The sequence below is a fragment of the Thyridium curvatum genome, assembly GCF_004353045.1.
Source record: "Thyridium curvatum strain D216 chromosome Unknown NODE_126_length_68332_cov_82.075845, whole genome shotgun sequence".
NCBI lineage: Eukaryota > Fungi > Ascomycota > Sordariomycetes > Thyridiales > Thyridiaceae > Thyridium > Thyridium curvatum.
Window position 1 is genome coordinate 1 of NW_022156881.1, and position 18,624 is coordinate 18,624.

At 57.9% G+C, this 18,624-nt stretch overlaps 5 protein-coding genes across 5 annotated transcripts; 2 read left to right on the plus strand and 3 right to left on the minus strand.

The window, feature by feature from the left end:
* Positions 1-389: 389 nt before the first annotated feature.
* Positions 390-3,981, minus strand: E0L32_011941 (uncharacterized protein; the record flags this gene model as incomplete). The annotated part of the gene is made up of 2 exons (XM_031134726.1): positions 390-3,672; positions 3,734-3,981. 2 exons carry the CDS (start codon positions 3,979-3,981, stop codon positions 390-392), a joined length of 3,531 nt encoding a protein of 1,176 aa, XP_030999684.1.
* A 514-nt stretch (positions 3,982-4,495) lies between these two features.
* Positions 4,496-6,217, plus strand: E0L32_011942 (uncharacterized protein; the record flags this gene model as incomplete). The annotated part of the gene is made up of 2 exons (XM_031134727.1): positions 4,496-4,650; positions 4,720-6,217. The coding sequence occupies 2 exons, from the start codon at positions 4,496-4,498 to the stop codon at positions 6,215-6,217; spliced, it is 1,653 nt and encodes a 550-aa protein (XP_030999685.1).
* A 492-nt stretch (positions 6,218-6,709) lies between these two features.
* E0L32_011943 (uncharacterized protein) lies at positions 6,710-8,242 on the plus strand (the record flags this gene model as incomplete). Its single annotated transcript, XM_031134728.1, has 2 exons — positions 6,710-7,062; positions 7,183-8,242. 2 exons carry the CDS (start codon positions 6,710-6,712, stop codon positions 8,240-8,242), a joined length of 1,413 nt encoding a protein of 470 aa, XP_030999686.1.
* An 898-nt stretch (positions 8,243-9,140) lies between these two features.
* Positions 9,141-11,504, minus strand: E0L32_011944 (uncharacterized protein; the record flags this gene model as incomplete). The annotated part of the gene is made up of 1 exon (XM_031134729.1): positions 9,141-11,504. The coding sequence occupies one exon, from the start codon at positions 11,502-11,504 to the stop codon at positions 9,141-9,143; it is 2,364 nt and encodes a 787-aa protein (XP_030999687.1).
* A 4,569-nt stretch (positions 11,505-16,073) lies between these two features.
* E0L32_011945 (uncharacterized protein) lies at positions 16,074-18,424 on the minus strand (the record flags this gene model as incomplete). Its single annotated transcript, XM_031134730.1, has 4 exons — positions 16,074-16,283; positions 16,367-17,477; positions 17,578-17,760; positions 17,871-18,424. The coding sequence occupies 4 exons, from the start codon at positions 18,422-18,424 to the stop codon at positions 16,074-16,076; spliced, it is 2,058 nt and encodes a 685-aa protein (XP_030999688.1).
* Between the last annotated feature and the right edge of the window lie 200 nt (positions 18,425-18,624).

Genomic DNA, 18,624 nt, shown 5'->3' on the forward strand with positions numbered 1-18,624 from the left:
CGGGGAGGAGAAGGAGAGAGAGGAGGGGGGGGGGGGGGGGCAAGAAGAAGAAGAAGAAAGCTAATTCCTCGTGTGTATCCCCAGGTTTACATGCTGAACGCTGGTTCCGTGGCACACGCGCTTTCTGGGGCTGCTGCCATGTTGGTCGCTACGGCTGTCGCAATCAATGTGCTCTGATGTGAGGAAGTGCCCTTCGTACAGACAGAAGTTGAGGAAGTAGTGGTGTTTTCACTCTTGTTCATATTTGTACAGCTTTGTAATCATGTAAATATATTAGAGGTCCATAATCATCGCCATACGCATCCTCTTCAAACGGGGGTATCATTCAACATAATCAGAAGGCTAGTCCAACTCTCACGGGCCCATCCAGCACTTTACTTCCCACGAGGTCACGTAAACTTCATCGGCCCAAGTCCCCTCTCGCGGACGGCCGTCTGGACCGCAGCCTTGATGCTGACGACCGCGCTCCTCCAGCCCCGCCTCCCCCTCCTGTTGCTCTCGGTGTCCTCCTCGACGACCCAGTCGAGCCAGGTCACCAGCTTCCGCGCCTTGTCCATGTCTTTCTCCTCCGTGACGACTCTCTTCAGATATCTCTCAAACATCTCCACATCCGTCCGGTGCGGCCCTTCATCCCGAGTCTGTCGGTGCCAAGCGTTCAGCATGTCCTTGATCTCGGGCACCGACGTCAGTGACGCATTGGTGAAGCTGATCTTGGGCGGTTTGGGCGGAAACTGGAGTTTGGTCTGGCCACCGAGCAGGTTGGCGGCACCATCACCCACCCCGGTGCCACGACGCTGTGGTGCCTGGAAGTTCAGACCCGATCGCTGCGCCATCCGGCGTTGTTTGTGGTCTGCAATGACTTCTTTGCGGACTTCTTCCGGCAGCTCGGCAAGGAATTCCGGGTCAAGCTCCTCCAGCAATGCATCATCCGAGTCACCACCACCACCACCACCACCACCACCACCACCACCAGTACCGCATTCTGTCTCCCTGGTGGTAGTCGGGAGGAAACTTGTCTGCTGAAGCCTCGCCTCGGCATCGTGCTGTCTTTCCCGCGCTCGACCAAACATCCCGCGAATCCCACCTTTGGTCGGCGTCTTCTTTGGAGTGGCTTGGTGCACGACTCTGTCCCGTCGAGGTGACTGCGGAAGGACGGCTTGACCAGGCCTCCGGCCGTAGGATGCGAGAACCTCGGCCTTCACTTCATCCGGGAGTGCGTTGAACACATCTGGGTCAATGTCCGGGGGTACTTCATCCACGACCGCCGGGCTTTGCGTCCTCGAACGGATACTAGGTGATTCGTCCTGGACCTGGGCAGCACGTTTCTGCTGTGCCATCAGCTTGCTGCGAATGTCCTGGGGCAGCTCCGCCAAGACGGCCGGGTCCGCATTGGACGGCATGATGAATTGGGTGCCCGTTACATTTAGGGGCGTCGTGGCTTTTGCGTCCGCTTCCCCGGCCTTGGACAAGGCAAAAGCAGGGTGGACAGGGCTGATCTTGGGTTTACGCGGAGTCAACGGGTCGTCCGCAATAGGGTCTGCATCAACACTCCGCCCCTGTGACGAGACGTTGCGTTTGACGCCCGGTTCGTCCTCGATCGGCTCCGCCTTCGTCCGCTTCGCTGGAGCAGCCGCTGGAGCGCCAAAGGAGATCCGTTTCTGACTTCCATCCGGCGCAGTTGTTGTGGCTTTGATTGGCTCCAGCTTGGTGAGCTGAACGCCGATTCCTCGCAAGTCCCCTGGTGTGAACTTGAACGAGCGCAGTATTGCCACAGCTTCTTTCCCAATGGTTCTTGCGTCATTCGTCGCAACGCCAAACGCTATGGACTTGTTGAACGTGTCGCATTTGCCGTGGCCAAGATGTTTTGGAGGATCAAGCGGCGCATCTGACGACCTTCGCATGATCTTCATGGTAAGATTCTTCCCCTTGACCTGCTCGTTCAGCAGTCGCTTCTCCAGCTCCTTGCACAAATTCAACACGAATTCCTCGGCTTCCTCCTGACTGATGAAGCGGATGCCCCAATTTACTTCGGCTGATACCGACTTTCGGATGGGTTGGTCACCGACTTCCGTTCTGTCTATGCCTCTGGCATACTCCCAGAGTTTCTCGCCAGTCTTCGGACCAAGAACTGACACGAGGCGTTCTTTCGTGATGTCCCGGATATCCTTGACGTATTTGACGCCGATCTCCTCGAGCTTACCGCCGATACTGTAGGCGACACCGGGAAGGCTCTCGACATTGAGCTCGCCGAGAATGCCCAGCACTTCTTCGGGCTTGATCTGGTATTGGCCCGCCGGTTTAGCCTTCCGTAGTGCGACTTTGGCGAGCAGGATGTTCGCCCCGATGCCAACCGAGACATTGCAACCAGTCTTCGTCTTGATGCGCTGGCGAAGATCCGTCGCCAGTTCGTCAGCTTTCGCCTGTTCTCTCCAAATACTGCCCTCGTCAATACCGACCCCTTCAGACCCGGCCCCCGACAAGACAATGGATGTGACGTCTACGAGGGCCTCATCAATACTGACGCTCTGCACTACACCTCCAACATCCAATATCGCCTCGTAGAAGAGCTGACTGGCATCTTCGTAGGCCGGGAAATCATAGGGCAGAACTTTGAGGTTCGGACATAAATCCAGAGCCTTTTTCATCCACATGCCGTTCTTGACGCCGAATTCTCGAGCAGGGTAATTGCAAGACGCGATCTCGGACCCGGTGCCGGTACCGTGCGCCACGACGGCAGGCTTGTCAGCCCACTCCGGATGCTTCTTGAGCGACACAGCGCAGAAGAAGCTGTCGAAATCTACATGCATGATATATCTCCTGGTGCTAAGCTTCTTCTTCAGCACCTTTGCGACGGGCCGTTTCTGGGCAGCGAGTCTTTGCATCTTTGATTTGAGGTCTGCTTTCCAGGTTGAGAGATGGTGCAGTCGGCTCTCAGAGTAGTACTGTCTGATGAAGTCTGGATTAGCTGTCGAGGATTTCCTGATATGCGGATCTGCCAGTAAGAGAGCATTGTGCTCCTCGGACGTCATCTGCCGTGGCTTTGGAGCTGTCGATCCGGAGGCAACCTCAGGAATCTCTGATTCCGTCGGACGATCTTCTGATTCAGCTTTGGACACGTCTTCGAGAAGGGCCTCGGGTTCGACATCCTTGTTCTCGGCTTCTGAAGGGCCGGGATCGGTCGGAGCCTCTGACGGAGCCTCTGGCGGACCCTGTTCGGGTAATCTGGACTTTTGCATGCTCGGTGGCATATCGAAGTCCATAGCATCATCGTCCTCGATACTTTCAACTTGTTGGAGCGTAGCTTGCCGATCACCACTTGCAGCGTCTGTTTTGCTGGGCGTCTGCTGAAACTGCCCGGCATAGAAGCTGTTCTGGGTCTGCTCTCGATACCCAAGCTGCGTCTTCTGGGTGCTCTGAGAGAATAAACGGCCACCATCAAACTGGATCGTCTTTTGTCTCGGTCCCTCATCGATGAGCCGGTACTCGTTCCACGGAAGAACCTTGCCTGCCTTGATGGAATCGACCACCCACGCGGGTTTGACAATCCTGTATCGGCTGAATTCTACGGCCTTTTTGGGAGGCAGTGAGGATGCTATGATATGCGTTGCCATCGTTTTGCCATCCAAATACTGAAGGAATCCGGCTCCATGCTGGACCAGCTCCTTGTGTAGACTTGCAGGGCAGAGCATTAGTCGTAGGGGCTAGATCATGTGAGAACAAACATATCACTTACACGTGAAGAGGAGGTTGAGTGTAGCCGGAGACATGCGCGACGACGCCTTTGAATATTTGGGGCTTATCGGGCGCCGACGCACGCATGTCTGCATCCAGGTTCTGCAGCTTGATCTTCTTTCTCCGGAAGTAGTCGCTGAAGCCCCCAAAGGCACTCGGCTCGTACTCTTCGCCATCCTCGCCGGAGAAGGTGTGTTCCTCAATCCGCTTCCGCACCGCGGACGAGTTCTTCTCAAGTCTACTGCCCATGTCAAATCCAAAACCAAGACAAGAAAGGATACGGATGGGTGCGGTGATTATGATCTGTTGGGACGTCTCATCCTCGGGATTGGAAGATCAAAAAGAACGGCTGCTGCTCATAATGAAAAGCCCATAAACAGTCCGCTTGCTGTAATCATCTCAGACGTCTTATGGGTCCTTGCTCTCGAAGTCATTAGCGGCAGCCCCTTGTCATCGGCATGATCGCGGAGGGCGCGGTTGTTGCCTTGTGCTTGCTCGGAGGTTCGGAAATGGCGTCGCGTAAGAAATCCAGTGGGCAACCCGCGTAGAGTGGCCGCCCCCCAGAAGACGTCATGCCGCTAACGCGGACCTTGAAGGCTATTTGGCACGCTATCTCGTGACTTTTGCTGAGTGCATTCTGGAGCCCCACTAGCCTAGCCCGCTATCTTTTGGCAGCCTCGATTGCGAGGCTGCGTGGATCTTGGAACTTTGCGACAAGCGGATTATTCTCGAGAATCTCTGGGACCATTGTTCAGTTGACACCATGAACAACGATCAGTTCCGCAAGCTTGTTGTTGGCAGTGGGACCAAGTCCCCGGCCAGCGCGCAGGATGGAATGTCTCCGCCACCGCCGTCTCGAGGTGGGAGTGCCGCCGCAGCTTTGGGCTCGCGACAGAAGTCTTTTGTGCCCATGACCCCGTAAGTTCTCAGAGCCAATACACCTTCTCCTTTCACAGTGGCAACCTGTTATCTGACCGCATACTTCAGGAGGTCCGTAATGGGGGGTGGAGGAGTCAACTTTGCGAAACAGCTCGCCGAACGAAACCAAGCGAACCAGAAGCAGAAGAAGTTCCGGACGTCTGCCCCGAGGGGGAGCAGACTTGCCGAAGGCTATACCGACCGCTCAAAAGCTACCGCAGAAGCAGAAGAGGACGACCGTGCCGAGAGATTGAAGGCCCTCGAAGAGTCGTTCCGGAAAGAAGAGATCGACCAGACTACGTATGAGAAGTTGCGGTTTGAGATTGCGGGAGGCGATCTGTCGAGTACACACCTGGTGAAAGGCCTCGACTTCAAGCTCCTGGAAAGGATACGAAAGGGAGAAGACGTCTACGCGGAGAAGAAGGCCCCTTCACCCACGGAAGAGCAAGAGCCAGAAGCCGAAAATGCGCCCGAGGAGGACGTAGACGATGCCCTCGAGCGTCTTGAAGATACCGAGGTCCAGGCCGTGGAGAGACAAAAGGCGCAGAAGAAGGGCCAACTGGCAACCACGTCGCTCGTCCCGGGCAAGAAGCGAACGCGTGATCAGATCCTGGCTGAGATGAAGGCGGCAAGAGAAGCAGCAAAGGCCAAGGAGGAGTCTGCGCTGGGCGGCAAATTCAAGAAGATCGGCGCGAAAAAGGCAGCTGGGTCTCGAATCGAGTATGACAGTAGAGGCAGGGAGGTGCTGATCATCGTTGACGAAGACGGTCACGAGAAGAGAAAAGTCCGGAAGGTCAACCCGGACGAGGCAAAGGAGCGTGCCGCCTTTGTACCAGACAGCCAGGCCGAGGTGTTGGGCATGGAAGTGCCCGAGTACTACAAGCAGAAACAGCAACGCGAAGCTGAAGAGGCAGCAGCAAAAGAAGTCGACATCTTCGATGATGCAGATGACTACGACCCCTTGGCTGGTATTGATTCGGGCTCCGATGCATCAGATTCGGAAGATGAGGGTGCAAAATCAAAGGCGCAAGCTTCAGCAGAAGAATCGCACGAGGGTGAGGACGGTGAGGTTGTCGAGGAACCAGCGTCCAAGGGCATGCCACCACCCCCCAGGCCGCAAGCTGGCCCCGCCTCGAGAAATTACTTCAAAGACTCAAAGACGGGTCTCGCCTCAGAAGAATCTCGCGCGGCTCCGTCCATGTCAGATCCTGCCGTGCTCGCTGCGTTGAAGAAGGCCAAGACGCTCAGGGCGGCCGAGCAGTCGGAAGAGGACAAGAGGAAGGCAGAGAGGGAGGAGAGGCTCAAAAAGCTATTAGAGAGTAGCAACCGGGACGCGGAAGATATGGATATGGGTTTCGGCAGCAGTAGAGTGGAGGACGAGGCTGACTTGGATGACGGCGATGTCAAGTTATCGAAATGGGGAGGCGACAAGGCTGGAGGTGAGTCGGGAGGCGGCGGAGGCAAACGGAAGAGGGGCTCTAAGAAGCGGAAAGGGGACGGCAACAATGCCGAAGATGTCATGCGCGTGTTGGAACAAAGGCGATCCAAGGAGTCGTCGTCACATTGAATGGTTGGGTGTGGTCTTGGCATGATTAGATTTGCGTAGTGACATCAAGATAGCCGAAGCCTTGAGGGTTTGGGAGACAATCAGACTCTTTGCAAACTCTAAACCCCTTTCGCTGAATCAACCTTTAAACTGAATCAACGTTTGATACCATTGCAGCAATCTGATCAGTTTCCATTTCTTGGAGACAAACACACCTAGGTCAGTGCCGATTACTCAAAGACCGCCAATGAGAATAGCGCGAAAGCTGAAGAACCCACTTCACGTAATAGTTATCGGACAATGCCCGACACTCCTCAACCTAAGCAATCTACTATCTCTATATCAATGAAAGCGATCGCCTGCTTCTTATCCTTATCTCGTCGAGCATCTTGACAACCGGTTCAGTTGATACGGAGTGCCCTTACTTGAGAGAGGCGGCTTCGCTTAGATCGTCGTTATTGTTGTTGCGTTCCCTGGGTCTTCTTCCGTGAAGAGTTGCAAGGTGTCAACAAGATGAGCCCGCAGGTTCCCGTCCCGCTCTGGCTGGACTGCGATCCTGGCCACGATGTAAGTTGGCGGCCCATCTGCTTGCTTGGCCTCAAAGAGAGACATGCCCGATTGCCTCGTTTCGTCTTTGCAGCGACCATCAGGGGTAGGGAGGTTGCTGAGTCGGAGTCGCCTCCCGCTATCACAACCCCTCACTCACATCTTATCCCTCCCCCGGGCGACCTTACCCGTCATGCCTTAACAAAGACACTAATTCTCTATATCTCTCAAAAGGACGCATTCGCTATCCTCCTAGCGGCATATCACCCCGCTATCAGGCTGCTCGGCATCTCCACCGTCTTCGGCAACGCCTCCCTCAAGTAAGTGCGCCGCTCCTTCCGGGGCCCCCCTCCCGCCGCTCCCGGGATGGGCCCGGGCATCGGCCCTCTACCGGACTCTAAACCCCCGGGGGACTAACAATCCACACACCCCCAACGCAGAAACACAACCTACAACGCCCGGTCCATCCTCACCGCCATCGGCAAGCACACCTCGGTCAAGGTCTACCCGGGCGCCGCCAAGGCCCTCGCCCGGGAGGAGCTCCACGCCCCGACCGACATCCACGGCGAGTCCGGGCTCGACGGCACGGCCCTGCTGCCCCCGCCGCAGTGCGAGGCCGACACCTCCGTGCCGGCCGTCGACGCCATGGCCGCCGCCCTGCGCGCCCAGCCCGCCGGCACGGCCTGGGTCGTCGCGACGGGCTGCATGACCAACGTGGCCGCGCTGTTCCGGCGGCACCCGGACCTCGCGGCCCGCGTGGCGGGAGTGTCGGCCATGGGCGGCGCCGTCGGCGGCGACTTCACGCCCGCGCCCCGGGGCGAGGTCGACGGCGCCGAGCGCATCGGCAACTGGACGCCCTTTGCCGAGTTCAACATCCTCGCCGACCCCGAGGCCGCGGCCTTCGTCCTGCAGCACCCGGTCCTGGCGCCCAAGACGACCCTCGTCCCGCTCGACATCACGCACCTCGTCCTCGCGACCGCCGAGGTGCAGGAGCTGCTGCTCTACGGGCCGCCGTCGCCGGCCGAGGGCGACGACCGGGTCGCCGCGCGGGAGCAGCGCTCCGGGCCGGGCAGGTCGACGCTGCGCCGCATGCTCGTCGAGCTGCTCAACTTCTTCGCCGACACGTACGCGCGCGTCTTCGGCATCGCCGAGGGCCCGCCGCTGCACGACCCCATCGCCGTGGCCGTCGCGCTCATCGGCCTGCCCGGCGGGCACGAGATCCCCTTTTACGAGTACGACCCGCGCCTCGGCGGCGACGACGAGGCGGCGGCGGCGGCTGTGAACAAGCGCGAGAGGTTCGACGTCACGGTCGTCACGGAGGGGACGTACGCCGAGGCCAAGGTCGGGGCGCAGACGGGGCGGACCGTGGCCAAGCTGCTGCCCCCCGGGTCCGAAGGGGTGAGGATCCCTCGCTCGTTGGATATCCCGCGCTTCTGGAGGGTGATCGAGGAGTGCTTGGAGAGGGCTGACGAGGCCAATGCCAAGAATGGCGTTTACTGATGGATACATGTAGAACCTGCAAGGGGGCTGCATCGTTGTTAGAGCTGGATTCTCATAGACAAAAAAGAAAGTCATCATGACTGCAGTCATCCCGGATCTCGAGGGCCCAATATGGACCACACAGTGTCGTTCAGGTTGTGCATGTAGCAATGGCTGTTCACTGTTGGACTGGATTTCATCTCATTTGCTAGCTAACTATTATTCCTATCATCGGAACCTTTGTCCATTAGCAACATAAACCCCCTACCTCGGAACGAGGCTCATCACAAGGTTAGTAATAATACATGAGAAGAGACCAATGCAAGTGGTATTCAAAACGAAGAGGGCCAAAGCCGCTCATGCAAGATGCTATCAATGCTCAGCCACGGCGTAAAGCCAGTGACATAGAAAGGGATTCGACGCTGAAAAGAAAAAGCCATCATAAAAGAGAGATGGTGCACAATAACAAGAACTGTACGTGAGTCGATCATGCCCATGGGCCAGAAAATCATGAAAACATCCAAGAGAGTAAAAGTGAAGGAAGAAAACTGGAATGTCGTCGGTAAGAGAAGATAGCATCCAAGGATGTCGTACAAGTACAGCAGGTGTGGTCGAATGGTATGTGTGGCGGAGAGCGATCGTGGGTTACGGACATGCTTGCAGGTCCTAATACAATCAAGGTACGAAATAGAGTCGTGAAGAGCTCAACAGAGCGTTCCGCAGCTGTTTGCGGTCAGAGGTCGCCCATCCAGGGACGATAAAGTGCACAAACTCAGGCCTGCGCGAGTGAAGGTCCGGCCCGGTTGTATGAGGTTGGGAGCAGATGAGAAATGGGCTTGTGCAGAAGAGAGAGAGAGATCGATTTGTCGAGGAACTATCATTATCCAGTCATGAACCATCAGCTCGCAGGTAGCGGAGATCAGATCTGCGCTCCCTTGCCTCGTGTCAACTGGCTAAGACTCAGCGTTCTCGCAGCTCTCTTTCTCTGGGGATCTTCGCCCTCGTTCTCGTTCTCATCTCGGAGCTCCTCGCCAAAAGCCCCGTACTGAGGCGGGGCCATCTCTTCTCTCGGAGTCAAGAATGCGTCCGAGGGCGTAGCCGATCCAGTGTGTGATGTCTTCTTCTTGATCTCGTCCAGATCGCTGTCGTCCTCAAAAATGGAATGCGGCTTGCCAACGGGTGGTGACCTCAGAGGCGGCACCGGAGGCGTCGTGCTCGACGGCGTGTTGGCAACAGCAGACTTGAGACGCTCGTGGCTTCGCGACTTCTGGGGATCGCGGACCATGGCGAACATGGTGGTCGAGAGCAAATTGAGGCGTTCACTCAGCTTCTTGACTTGAGCTTCGAGGGCTTGACGAGCAGCCCGCTCGGCCTCGAGCTCGGCGACCACGTTCGTTTCGCTGTTCTCGTCGGGAGGGGTGCGGGAACCACCGATAGTAGGCATACTGACAGCAGGTCGGACGGTTGTGGTTGATGTAGGGCGATCGCCGGGCGAGAGCTGAGTAGCCAGAGGCTGAGCCCGGGTCTGTGTGGCAGAGCTCGAAGGAGGGTGAAGGCTGCCGATGTACGTTTGCCCCTCGCCGAAGGACATGCGCGATGAGTGGGCATCAGTATCATCAGCCGAGTGGCGACTACTACTATAACGAGACGAGCTTCCATTGCCACCTTTCAGGTCCGCCACGATTGTTTGGTAGATCGCTGGAATCGTCGGCGGAGCAACGTTGGAATAGGCGAAGGGCTGGTCTGGGAAAGCCGGTACAGAACGAGGGATCTGATCTGATTGCTGCACTTCCATGAGCGGAGCTTTGAACCCGGGCACCGTGTGGCATAGCTGCTCGACGACCCGCTCTATTCTGTGCACTCGGCCCTCAAGTGTGCCTATCCTAGTCTCCATATTGGCGGCCTGGGTTATCCTCATGCCGGCCATCTCGTTCATGTTGGCCATGTTCCCAAAGCTGAACGGCTGGGGCGGCGTAGTGGGAGTGCGCTCGACAGCGGGCGAGTCTGGGAGCGCGAATGAAGGAGCACCAGTATCGTCGTTGTCGCCATTGCCAGATGAAATGGGCGACATTGGGCCGGGATAACTCTCTCGCCAGTATCGAATTTCGTCGCTGCGTCTCCTCATGGAAGTCCGGTTGTCAGCAGCCTCTTGCAGCCCAGACATTGACCTCGAGCGTCGCCGGTGGCCAATCTCACTACCAAATGCATCAGAGGTGATGGCCCTGCCGATCTGGCTGGGGTCATCGTCATTCGCTGTGAGATGGCTGCCCCGCCCATGGGTGCTCGCTGGTCGCGGGGACAGGCCAAGGTGCTCGCCGAGCTCTCCCCTCCGCTGTAGCAAAAGCCGGCTTGTGGTAGTCACGGCTCTCCTTCGAGTGGGACTACCATCGGCATGAAGCGAGTTTCTGGCGGTCTCTATGGCGGTCATGTCATGCGGCCCTATCGAATGGGACCGCAGAGCCCGATCAAATTCGGTGATGGGTAGCGACGCAGATCGCTTCGGCTCACCAAGATTTGTTCTACTTAGAGCAGAAGGATCCTGAGTGAAGGAAACGTGTGAGAATCTGTACGCAGCTGCGTCTGGAAGTATATAGGGTGCAGTATGGGGACTTACACTACGATGTTGGGGGCCAGTGGCCAGTCCTGCATCGCGAGCCACCTCGTTCGAGCCCTGACTTGCCGACTTCTTCTTCCGCCCGAAGAGTTTGCTGAGAGCGCCACGGAGCGTCGACTTCTTCCTCTGCGGCTGGCCGTCTTTGGCTTGCCCAGTGTGTGCAGTCGAGACGGAGCTGATTTGGGAGTAGCGAAGCGTGCTTGACGGGTTGGTCCGATGGCGAGGTGGAGATTGCCTTGGCGCCGGAGTAGGTGCCTCGGGAGATGGGGTGGACGCCGCGGGAGGAGGCGCCGGAGGCGGGTTGGCGGGTGGCTCCGGAGCCATGCTCTGTGCGACGTCCCGAGAACTGCCCGAGCCGTCCGTGCCGTCGCCGCCCTGCGGCTGCTGCGCCTCGGCATGCGGCGGTTTGATAGCATCGGTGCTGGACTGCTCTGCTTCCTCGTCGAACGGCGTGGGGCTAGCAATACCGGCCCCGCGTTGCCGAATAGGAAACTCTTCATCGGCCGTCTTAGCGGCGATGCCAGTCCCCGGATTGCGTATCGGAAACTCGTCGTCGTCGCCAGGGCTAGGAATGGGGATTGGACCGGATATCCTGCCCCGGATCGACTGGCGCGCCGTCCTTGGCCTCTGGGACGCAGTCGATGAAGGTCTGAAGAGCCCGACCTTCATCTTTGGTGATATCTCCTGTGGAGGGAGGGGTCAAATCAGAGAGATCGGAGGATTGGTCGGGAGGGAGATGGATTATTGGAGATGGAGAGGTGGTGAGAGTGCTCGAACTCTTCCGCTCCAGTCCATCGGGTGCGTGGGCGCGAGCGAGCTTGTAAATCAAATAACGATCGTGGTGGTGTATGGCTGATATGATAGCCCTCAAAGTCTCGCTATGAGGTCTTCTGCTGGTCTCCCGATCCACATGGCCAGCACTGCGGCTCAAGAGCGTCCGAAGGAGGGCAGCGTTCTCTAACGGCCCCGAAGCCCAAGATCCGGACGGGTGCCCTTCCCGATGGATCAATGGGAAAAAGAACAGCTCGACCGTGGTCGAATCAAGAACGGATGTGGGAGGGTCTGGGTGACGACAGGAGGGACTGGGCAGTGTTTAAAGGCAGTCGATGGGCAGCACGACACACCCCAGCCACTGGTGCTGGTGTCATGGCTACAGTTTGCGACGGTGGGTTTACATTTCAAGCAGATGGACAAGGACAGCCAGGGACATGACAAGGATCAGACAACGCACTGGTGCCCAGAGAGGTAAGGTGACTAGAAAATAGCCACAGCGGCGTCTGGTAGGACCGGCAGGTTATGCAAGAGACAGCGGCAGCTCCAGATGTACCTACGTATGAAACATTAGGGCTCTCTCCAATGAGAGGAAGGACATGATGGACGATGTTGACCAAGGCTCGACCTAGCTGCGTTGCAATGCGCCGAGGGTGGGAGGAAAAGCCATGCAGAACAGGGATAGCAAGGACCGGTCGGATGAGACGAAGTGGATGTGGATGCATGGGGCCAGCAGACAGGGAGGGGTTTACGCATGCGTCGAGTCGCAGGGGTGGAGAAGGGGTGCCCTGGTCCGGGCTTGACCAGTTTGGGCACTGATACCTCCTGAGAGACAGTCAGTCTCGAAGCTCGACGTCTGTGTGTTTTCCTAGTGGCTTTTCAGAGTTGAGTTGGGGTTCATGACTGGAAAAGACGAGGAGGCATGGAGGGCATACCGGAGCAAGGAGTCCACCAGCGAGCTGTACAAGTAGAGACAGGTCAGGCCGGCCAGGTAGCTGCTCCGTCCTACGTCGTCAATGGCTGCTGTGGCCACATGCCTAGTGCATTAGCTTGCTTCCCGAGCCGCCAGCATGTAGAGCTGCCACAAGCAAGCAAGGAAGCAAGCTGCAGAGGGTAAAGGATGCACATGTCCTGCCCACTCGAAGAGAAATGAGCAGGCGGGCGGCGGGCATGTGTTGTGCGTGCGTGCGCGGACGGAGGAACTATTGAACATCTAGGTACTTTGTAAGCGAACAGTATTCAGCTGCAAAGAATAGGAGTTCGTATGGAGCAAGTCAATGTCGCAGCTATTCTTACCAAGTCGGAATAGCCCAGACTTGAAGTGTATGCAGCGTGTAAATGACGGGTGGAGAAGATGGAGAAGCTCGATGGATGGTCAGCTAGATGGCTCCCGCTAGAGCGGAGACTTCAGAGCTTAAGAAAGCCACTAAAAGAGGACCGCGGGGCATGCCGCCAGTTCCGGATAAGGTCGTTCTAGCAGGTGGTCTGGTTGGAGATTCACACGCCGTCCATGGCATAGAGGGCCGTGTCTATTGGTTCTTCACCGACTCCAGTAGTTAGGTAGCTGTTGACAGCAGCTGAAGTTCTGTGTCCTTATCACAGCTGTGCCAGGCAAGGAAGTCGGGCCAAGGTTGGCACTATTGGACGCCTCGGTGATATCTGCTGAAGAGCTACATCCACGAGAGACATCCGGACATCCAGCAAGCCGGGGAAGGATGCTTCCAAGGTCGAGGACCCGACGAGTCCGGTAGGTACGCAATATCTCCGCATTGATGGGAGCCCGGGAGGGGGCTTTGTCAGGATGTCTCAAAGTCTGGCAGGCCGCTGAGGAAGCGAAAAGGCAAATTAGCCAGGCGAGCCTCAGCACCCACCAGCATCCCACTTTCCTGCTATCGTCATCCACATGACCGCGTGCAGATGCTGTGTGGTAGTTGTATGGGCGACGGGCGGGCCCCGGTAGCGAGTTCAGATCAAGATATCGCGCGCCACTCCCGTTGATCAGCACTGTGGATGCACCCAGGCTCATCAACTGTTTGGTTGCAGGTAGTAGTAGACAGCGCGCATAGTATCGGACGATGCGCAGCCTCTCGACCCGAACCAAACCTGCCACTCGCCTCGAGGCAAAAGACGACACTAGCGGGCACCAACAGGGTCTGATCCGGGCCGTTGAGTTGATGCTTCAAGTGTGGTGTTGGTGTTGGTGTTGGTGCCGGCATCTCACTTGGGTCACATTTTGAGGAGTGTGCAGATAGACCAGAGCTGCAGCCGGCGATGAATAGTGCATGATAGGCTGGCACGCCCAGTTGAGAAGCGCGCGAGCTTGTTTGTTTGTCCGAGCCTGCTGCAGCTGCAGCTCGTATTTGACCAGCAATGGCTGGGCGAGGGATTCAAGTGCGCGTGGTTGGTGTGATGCCGCACCCAGGCTAATTTTGGCAGTGTAAAAAAGCGCCGACAGGTTGACAAAGTGAGGACAGCCGTGGAAGGGCAAGATGCCGTATGCCAGCGTCCAGATGAGGCAGGTAGGACCACTGTCGCCAGAAAAAGCAGGAAGCGCGTCGCATGGGATCCTTCCTTCTTTACTAACCTAACTCCGTACTGTACTTTCGACAACGACAAGATCGCACTAGAATAGCGGAGTGGCATAGGTATTCCATCCATGGCTGTTCATCTCAGCCCTTCAATCATTAACACACTCCAATATTGGGGGTACTATCGCAACCAGGTCAGGGCTTCCCAATCGCACTTTTAAGCTGCTGCAGCTTCGCACGGTTGCCCAGCTCACCGGACTCGGGCCAAACTGCTTTTATCAGAGAACCCTGTCTTAAGATCTTCATCTCGTAATTTGCCCGGCAAGCAGGCCCCTGCTCAACCGCCCGCTGCACCAAAGTCGCGGTCCAGGCCCTTGGAGAGCCAGCTGTGATCCTGACGATGCGTGGGGATCACAAGTACAAGTAATTATCTCGCCGGGTCAGATGGGACCGGGTATGCTCTCTCTATGTACCTCCTCGCTGCGTATTGCGGCTCTTATAGCCTGAATCACTCGAGACGAAAAGAAGGCAGTCTTCGTCGGCGCTGTCTTTCCATGCCTTTCTCAGAGATGAACCGCCGAAACCAGCCCTATATGAGAACCGGTCGCTCGTGCTATGATCTCCTTGATATAACTACCTATATCACTGCACCACATTTACACGCCTTGAGGCTATGTATGCACCTCATGCATGACATCAGCTAGATAGGAACCGCAGATCAAATCAGCTTGGTTCAGGTGCAGCCTTCCTTTCCTTCTCCTCGACATGGACATACATCGAGAACCCTTTTCGAGGTTCGTTGCGAATGCCTTCTCAATCCCAAGCCGGAAAGGATCCCTTTCGGGGCTGTGTGTGCTTCACGATACGGGGTACGTTACTGCTTCGAGGACCCCCCTGTCCACCACCCCTCTCCTTGTATGAGTTTGCACGGACCTCGCTGCACAGCAAAAAAGAAGCAAAATGAGCACCAGCTCGAAACAGCGCTGCAGAAAGCACCAGGTCTGAGACCTGTATGAGGCAGTGGCTCGGTTTCTTGAGTATAGATTTGAAGCCTAGATACTCGACAGCAAACTCGACGAGCCCGTCACGTCTCCGAAGGCTCTGCCCCATTGAGCTTTCATGCTGATTCTGCCTGTACTTGTATTGCAGGCAAGCCCTGCTCCGCCAGCCAGGATCCTCTCTTCCCCGAAGCCAAGGGTCCTGACCACCTGAAACACGCCAACCGGGGCATGGGAGGTGGCCAGTAAGCTCTGGGTCGGACACATCGTCATCTCACTAAGAACAACCACGCCGGCCGCAATGTGGCTCGTCCGCGAGATTCTCTTTTTGCCCCGATGTAACTAACTAAAATGCTACGGGTTGCCGGGACAGGCTGGCCCTTGCGCATGTCGAAGTTTTCTTCCCAGCCAGAATGTTTGAGCAGCCGGGACGGCTCGCGTGGTCGAGGGCCAGGGGTCAACCTTGCACTGCCTTGTGACAGCCAGGGGACACACGCGCGCCCGAGTCTGCATCTAAGGTCGCCGATGACATTCTTTGCGGTCGTAGTTGTCGCTCCGACATGTGAATTGTAAATACTTTCGTACACATCTTCGCCTCTTGATACTCTCTTCTCACGCTCCAGAGATCAAGGTGGAGACGTCGGGATATCTCAGGTCTGCATGCTCCTCCAGGAACTCCATCCACCTCTTCAGGAACTTGCTCCCCCTGGACGTGTCCCAAAACGCCAACAGTTAGTCCAAAACTGATTTCATATCTGCAAGTGTCTCAAAAGCATGCACATCATCATCACCACCCCGTGCAGGAGGACCATCGCAACGAAACAGCAAAACGGGTGCTCAACGTACCTCTTGACGGTTTCCGAGTCTCCAATCACGGTCAGAGAGCGCTTCGGCCGTGTCATGGCCACTGGGGGTCGTAAAATGTCAACAAACAAAGCTCTCTATTCTATCATGGAGAAGTCCAAAAGAGGGGGGGGGGGGGAAACCGTACCGTTGAGCCGGCGCTTCTCGCCGAGGAATCCCACCTCGCCGTCGGCGTTGCTGCGCACCAGGCAGACAATGACAGCCTCCTTCTCGCGGCCCTGGAAGCCATCCACGCTGCCCAGCTCGATGCCAGGGAAAGCCTCTTTGAGAGGCGCGAGCAAACCAAGCTATTGAACCGTAAGCACACGCTCCTCTCTTTTCCTTCGTTCGCAAGGGGGGCAAGGTAAGGCATATATATATATATACATACCTGTGCATTGTAAGGTGTCACAACAGCTACGTCCTCAGGCTTGACACCGGCATCCACCAGCCCCTGGACGTGCTGCCTGACCAGCAAGGCCTCCATCTCGTTGCTCTTGCTCTCCCCGTGGAGACTCCTGATCTTCCCCGTGCTGTCTTCCTCCTCGTTCTTCTCGGGGAAGTCCCCGCCCTGGGTGTCGATGAAGATCAGCGGCTCTCGCGTCTCGTCGTTGTCCGCGACCTCGTAGGGGAGGTCCTTCAGGAGCCGGTCCTTGACGCCCTCGGCCGCGACCAGCTTGGACTCGTACAGCTCGCCCGAGGGGAACCGCATGATCTTCTCGTGCATCCGGTACTGCGTGGTGAGCATGCGCTTGATGCCGGGCCCGTGCAGCGCCAGCAGCCGGTCAAACAGCGTGGTCTCGAGCGTCGCCCCCTTGACGACGACGTCCGGGGCGACCCCCCCGTCTCCCGCCTCGCCCGCCCTGCTGCCGCCGCCGCCGCTCTTGGAGTTGAGCGACTTGATCGTCGGCGGCAGCTGCAGGTGGTCGCCGGCGCACACGGCCTTGCTGGCCGCCAGCAGCGGCACCCAGCACTGCGCCTCGAGCGCCTGGCTCGCCTCGTCGACGACCACGACGTCAAACTCCTCGTGCCGGACCTGGGGCCCGCCCGCGCCGTGCAGCGTGGCCAGCACGACCCTGCTGCCCGCCACGAGGCTGGCGACGCACTTCCTCTCGCGCTCGCGGTACTCGCGCCGCAGCTCCTTGAGGTCGGCGTAGATGAGCCGGCGCTCGCGGCCGCTGCGCGTCTTCTTGACCGAGGCCTGCCGGGCGTCCATCTCGGCGCGGACGTCGCGGACGATGGCGCCGGCCTCGGACGTCTGCGTCAGCACGTCGAGCGAGTGGCTCAGCACCGAGGGCAGCAGGCGCGCCGGGTGGCCGAGGCGCAGGATGGGGACCTTGTGCGGCGCGAGGCGCTCGACGATGTTGTCGACCGAGATGTTGGAGGGCCCGCAGACGAGGATGCGCTGGCCGCGCTTGACGAGCTGGAGGATGAGCTCGATGAGGGTGTGTGTCTTGCCGGTCTGGGGAAGGGGGGAGGGGGGGGGGAAACGGTGTGTTAGTCTGATGTATGAGTGTATAGCTGTACGTACAGGTTCTGCAGGTGGGACTTACACCGGGCGGGCCGTGAATCAGAGCAATTTCTCTAGACGCCAGCGCGAACCTGACCGCTTCCTTTTGTGAGTCGTTCAACGTCGGGTCGAACCACTCCAGCCTGCCGACGTCCTCATCGGCCGCCAGGTCCTCCGGCACCGGCGAGGGCGAAGACAGCCCGAACAGGACCCGCGTGAAGCTCGAGTACTCGGCCTCGCTCATCTTTTGCAGCTTCTCCATCGTGAAGTTCATCCTGGGCCGGGTTTGATTTCCCTCACAATCAACAACTCTCGCTCTTTCTTATTTTCCCCAACCCAACCCAACCCAACCCAAGGAAGGCAATAAAAAAAAGAAAAGACTCACCTCCGATACGTAACATCATCCGCCAACTTGACCATCCACACCCGCCCGCCCAGCACCGCATCCTCGTCCCCGCCGTCAGCGCCCCCTTTCCCGTCCGCGCCGCCGCCACCACCGTCCAGCGCGACGCTCACGTCCGCCCTGCGCGTCCGCACCACCACGCCCTTGACCCCCCGGCGCTCCATCTCCTTCATCTCGCGGCGCTTCGCCGCCCCCGCCGGCTGCGCCGCCACGAGCACGATGTCGCCCGTCCGCAGGCCGTGCTCGGGCAGCTGGGCCCCTCCCCCTCCCGATGAGCCAGGACTGCTGGTGGTGGTGGTGGTGGTGGTGGCAGTAGCGGGGTCGGCCGACAGCTCGACGACAGTGCGGCCGCCCATGCCCGTGCGCCGGCCCGAGAGGACGAGGTTGGTCAGGGCCAGGCCGGAGCGCTGCAGGGCCTGCGGGGAGTGGGCGGCGACGAGGTCGGCCGTCTCGGCGATCTCGGACCGGAGCTCCCGCGCGAGGAGGGCGAGCTGGGCGCTCGCGAACTGGGGGACGTCGACGGGCTTGGGGGCCATTGGGTTTTCAAATGTATGAGATACACGAGATGAAGATGGAATCCAGTGTGGGAAGGAGAAGGGACCCCGCGGTGGGAAAAAGAAGGCTGCTGTTTAAGATTCTGTGCGTGATGAGATTGAGATTGAGTAGTTCCTTTCGCTTTTGGATCTTTAGAATCGTCAATGTCTGGCTGCTGCGAGGTCTGATATGCAGTTTGCAA